This window comes from Branchiostoma belcheri, unplaced genomic scaffold (genome assembly GCF_001625305.1).
Source record: "Branchiostoma belcheri isolate BF01 breed outbred unplaced genomic scaffold, Haploidv18h27 scaffold584, whole genome shotgun sequence".
Taxonomy (NCBI): Eukaryota; Metazoa; Chordata; class Leptocardii; order Amphioxiformes; family Branchiostomatidae; genus Branchiostoma; species Branchiostoma belcheri.
Window position 1 is genome coordinate 3,393 of NW_017804225.1, and position 4,166 is coordinate 7,558.

Below are 4,166 nucleotides of genomic sequence, written 5' to 3' on the forward strand. Positions count from 1 at the left end.
GGCATGTCCTCGGTGTAGACGCCGGCCGGCGTCATGACGCCGAGCGTGCGCCGTACTGTCAGGGTCACAATTAAATGTTCCTTTACGGCTCCCTGTCGGGGCCTGCTTGTGCTCCGGCCGGCGGCTCTCATTAATATTCATAAACTTTTGCGGCCGGTTTCTGTCAGGGACCCGTCCGGTGCCCGGTCAGTCGCCCGTCTTGACCCGTGCGGCGTGTGGTAGGGTGCCGACCGGCTCTTACAGTTCGGCCGGGCAGCTGTCAGGTCCCTGGCGGGTTCCTGGCGGGATCCCGACGGGCTCCTCTCGTGTTTTTGAGCAGGTACATATATAAGCGCTGCACTGCCTGCTACCGTTCACTTCAAGTAAAGAGTACACGTCAAGTAAAGAGAAGACTGAAGTTGGCGATGCAGCGTTCAGTGCAACCTGCAAACAACTTACAAGCCCGTCTGAGATTGAGATTGGTGACAACCAACATGTAGGTCTTCTGGCATTGGTAGCTGAAGAAGAGAGGCAGGCAAAACTGGTGCGTCGAAAAGTAACCGAGGGCCTACTTTCGAAAGTACTTCAACAGTGACGCAGGAAGTACTTCAGCAGTGACGCAGGAAGTGTGCCGCTTGCTATTGAGCAATAAAACCACTGAATATCGTTACTTCTGTTGAAATTTGGACTGAACATAAATGCCAATAACTTCTGATTCCATTTTATTACGAAGGCATATGATGTAACAAGAGATAATGTCAGACACATTCTATTCCTGTTATGATCTGTTTTATGAAGTTGGCAAGAGAGCCGTGCCGGCTGTTTTCCCTTGCCCTTCGACATTCTGACACAAATACAAGGTGTAACACACACAAGTACACGATGTAACACACACGTGGTGAACTGTGCGACGTAGTCTGAGGCAGGAGTTTATATATGCTCCCTATAACCCCCTTTTCCTGACCATCTGATGCACTGATCAGCACATGTGACGTCATAATCTTAGGCAGGTGCCTGTTCGGCCGCCCGACGGGTCCCGGGCAGTGAGGTTACGGCGTCGCTTCGGCGTATTTCGCCGAACGGGGCCCGAAGTGTTTTTAACTCTGAGTTAAAATCGATTCGGCGACCGCGCGGGGCCAAAAATAGACCGGCAGCCGTCGGGAAGCCCGCCGGTCTCCGTCCAGGTCCCGTTCGGTAGTGCCAAAAAACACGCCGAACACGCGCCGAGCGGGCCCCTTTCTTGAATTGTGACCTAAGCATTAGGGCGCCAGATAACAGCGGCTCCAGATACAGTTTATTGTTATCCGGCCCAGTCGGGAAGCCAAACGCGTTTTCTTGACGTTATACGTCATTTGAATTAATGCGATACCAGGTAAAATGGTGTCATCCGCGCGTACCGCTTTGCTACTGTTCGGGCCTGGGCCTATAGCCCGTCTTTACCACCCATATCTTAACCCGAACAGAGGGCAGAGTGACGCGGGATTTGGTACTATCGCTTCTGTAAATTTATGAACAAACTTCTAAATCGAAATATACGCTAAATATTTATAAATATCCAAGTGTAGATTAGTTGGGAAATTTCAAAGCGTCACTGCGACGCCATAATTTGTGTTTGTGCATGTTCACAAGATCTTTTTTTTTACTTTGGTTTGCTTAGCACTGCATAATTGTTAAAAATATGAACTACTTTATGTTTAATAAATATTTTATTTCTGGAAGCACATCGGTGTTATATGTGAAACACTTGTACTGTGCGTTGTGTGCATGTTGTAGTCAAGAAATGAAGCGTGATTGCGATCGTACCGTAACGAGCTTGGAGCAAGAGGGAGGGGGGCGGAAGTGGTAAAAAGAGTTGCGATCATGAAAATTTAGCGGTGGAATAGTGACCGCTAAAACCGCTATAATCAAGTGACCGTTATCAAATCAAGAAATACAGTATAGCGTTTTAGTGTTTAATACTGTGTTTTATATCATCTAGACCACATATAGTCACCTGTGCATTTAGCCCATCTGTTCAGGAATATGTAATAAAGGTTATTTTAATTCCATAAACGTCAATACATTTGTAACGCTGTGGATACAATTTGGACGGTGAAATTCTAATTGTTACTGACGTGAGACTGCAGCTGAAGAAATATTTTGTGTCTTAACAATGTATGTATATTAATCTTTAACAAGAGGTATGTTACTCACCACACCGGAGTTTCCTACCAGAACCATACTGGCCAGGAATGAGAATGAGCTGCAAAATGGAGGAAAGACATTTATATCAAGAATCACTGATAAATTAGCTATGTCTGATTGACCCTGTGGATAAAAATGAACAGTTTCACTCGAATTCAGTAGGCTGTTTATTTCCGATAACACTAACTACAATACTAGTTTTATAGCCACGACAGTTTCTTGCGTACACAAATGATAATCATCAATATCTTAGCATGAAAGTCCATCTGTGTTGGTACAAATCATTATGAAATAAAGACTGAACTGTAACTTCCAACACTAGGTATAGAATTGGGACTTACCCCAAAACCCCAAAAAGAGGAGTTAAGGAGGCAGTCTACATAAGAGCTAACAGACCTACCCTGAACAGAGACGGGGGGCGACACAAGTTATCTGGCACGTATGTCCCGCTACTACGGTCACGTGTCTCTGACGTCACGTTCCAAGAGTAGACGGGTCCATTCCGTGAACAAGGTTGATGGAGTCAACCGAAAATTTGGGGTAAGTCCCAATTCTATACCTAGTGTTGGAAGTTACAGTTCAGTCTTTCATAATCATCAATATCTGGTAAACACATCTACCGTATATTGTATATTCCTTACCAAGTCACTGGATAAAACAAACTAAAAATGCCAATTAAGGCCACTTCAGGACCCCCCGCGGCAGTCTGACATCCCTTTTTCAAAGGCGTCTCGATTTCAGGACCATTTCAAATAATTTGCAACAGTCAATGCGCATTGTCATCCACCTGTAGATGTGCTAAATGTTTAGCTTCGACGCTTCGTTCACTGGAAATGTGTGCAATCTGTTTACATCACTGCCCCTCTATTTGAAATGACATCATACATTTAAAAATGTTCTCTTCTCTTCTTCGCAAGCTCCGAAGAGAACTATGTTTCCCGTCTATTTCACAGACAAACACACACAATTAGGGTAGTGAGCTCACCGTCACGAACAGGTTGAGCCACGAATGACCCTTACGAGGGTTAGGGAGGAAGGGTCAGAGGGTAAAGGGGCGGAATAATTAGTATCAGGGTAGGGTCACGTGATTGTCTGTTCAGCCGACGGGAAACGTGATTTACTTGGTATACGAGCTAGGAAAGGTGCCTTTACTTGTTCTCATTCTACAGATCCTAGAAATAGTACGCTGTAATCACGTACAACCCACTTTCCATGTGGAAAATGCTGATTAACAAATACAGCATCCCCAACTAAAGGTGATACCTACCCTTGAAAAAGATCAAAGTGCTTCTTCTCTATGATGCCCAACATCATTGTAAAACTAATACATAGTAAGACTATAGTAGAATAGAATATAGAATGTATAGACACAGAGTCTGCTAAACAACAATAGCAACGATTAATATCGTACCGTCCCTGTTCCATCAACAACACCACAGACAGCAGTAGGCCCCAGACCCAGGGGAGCGCGTTTGATACCGGGGGTTGGGAGGTCTCTCTCGTGTGCCCCTCTAGGCGACACTGGCCGGTGAGCGGTCTCTCGACTGTCGCGTTTATTTCTGCCGCTGTCTGTGTGTAACCTTCCGTCATCACTTGCGGATACGCCGTCGAGGAACATTCAGCTGCGGTGAAGTTCTGTATCAAATCGCTAGATTGCGCCGTTTGGTTTGATACTGCGCGACTCGTCATAGCCTCTAGTCCTGAGATGCTGGACATTGACGGAAGCAAGGAGATCCCCAATGCGTACAGCACAAGTCCGGTCACGAACAACGTCTTGTAGCTGATCTTGGACGCGATGTAAGGGGTTAGCGTTGCCTTAAGGAGAGAGAATCACAGAAGAAAACAATATTATTTCTGTGTGCTCAGCACAATGTGTAAGTAGTAGTACGACTTTCTCTTGTTTTATTACCTTCGCCAAGAAGGTTATGTTTTCAGAGGCGTTCGTGTATGTGTGTGTGTGTGTGTGTGTGTGTGTGTGTGTGTGTGTGTGTCTGTACAACACG

At 45.6% G+C, this 4,166-nt stretch overlaps 1 protein-coding gene across 1 annotated transcript in view; it reads right to left on the reverse strand.

Annotated features, from left to right (window-relative positions):
• Positions 1–2,172: 2,172 nt before the first annotated feature.
• The window catches only part of LOC109481925 (probable peptide/nitrate transporter At3g43790), a gene marked incomplete at both ends in the record, with an annotated part of 17,797 nt that continues 15,803 nt past the window's right edge, over positions 2,173–4,166 (reverse strand). The window contains 2 exons of the mRNA XM_019784541.1: positions 2,173–2,221; positions 3,575–3,978. Of these exons, the coding sequence (XP_019640100.1) occupies positions 2,173–2,221; positions 3,575–3,978 (453 nt within the window). The remainder of the gene's footprint in view (positions 2,222–3,574; positions 3,979–4,166) is intronic.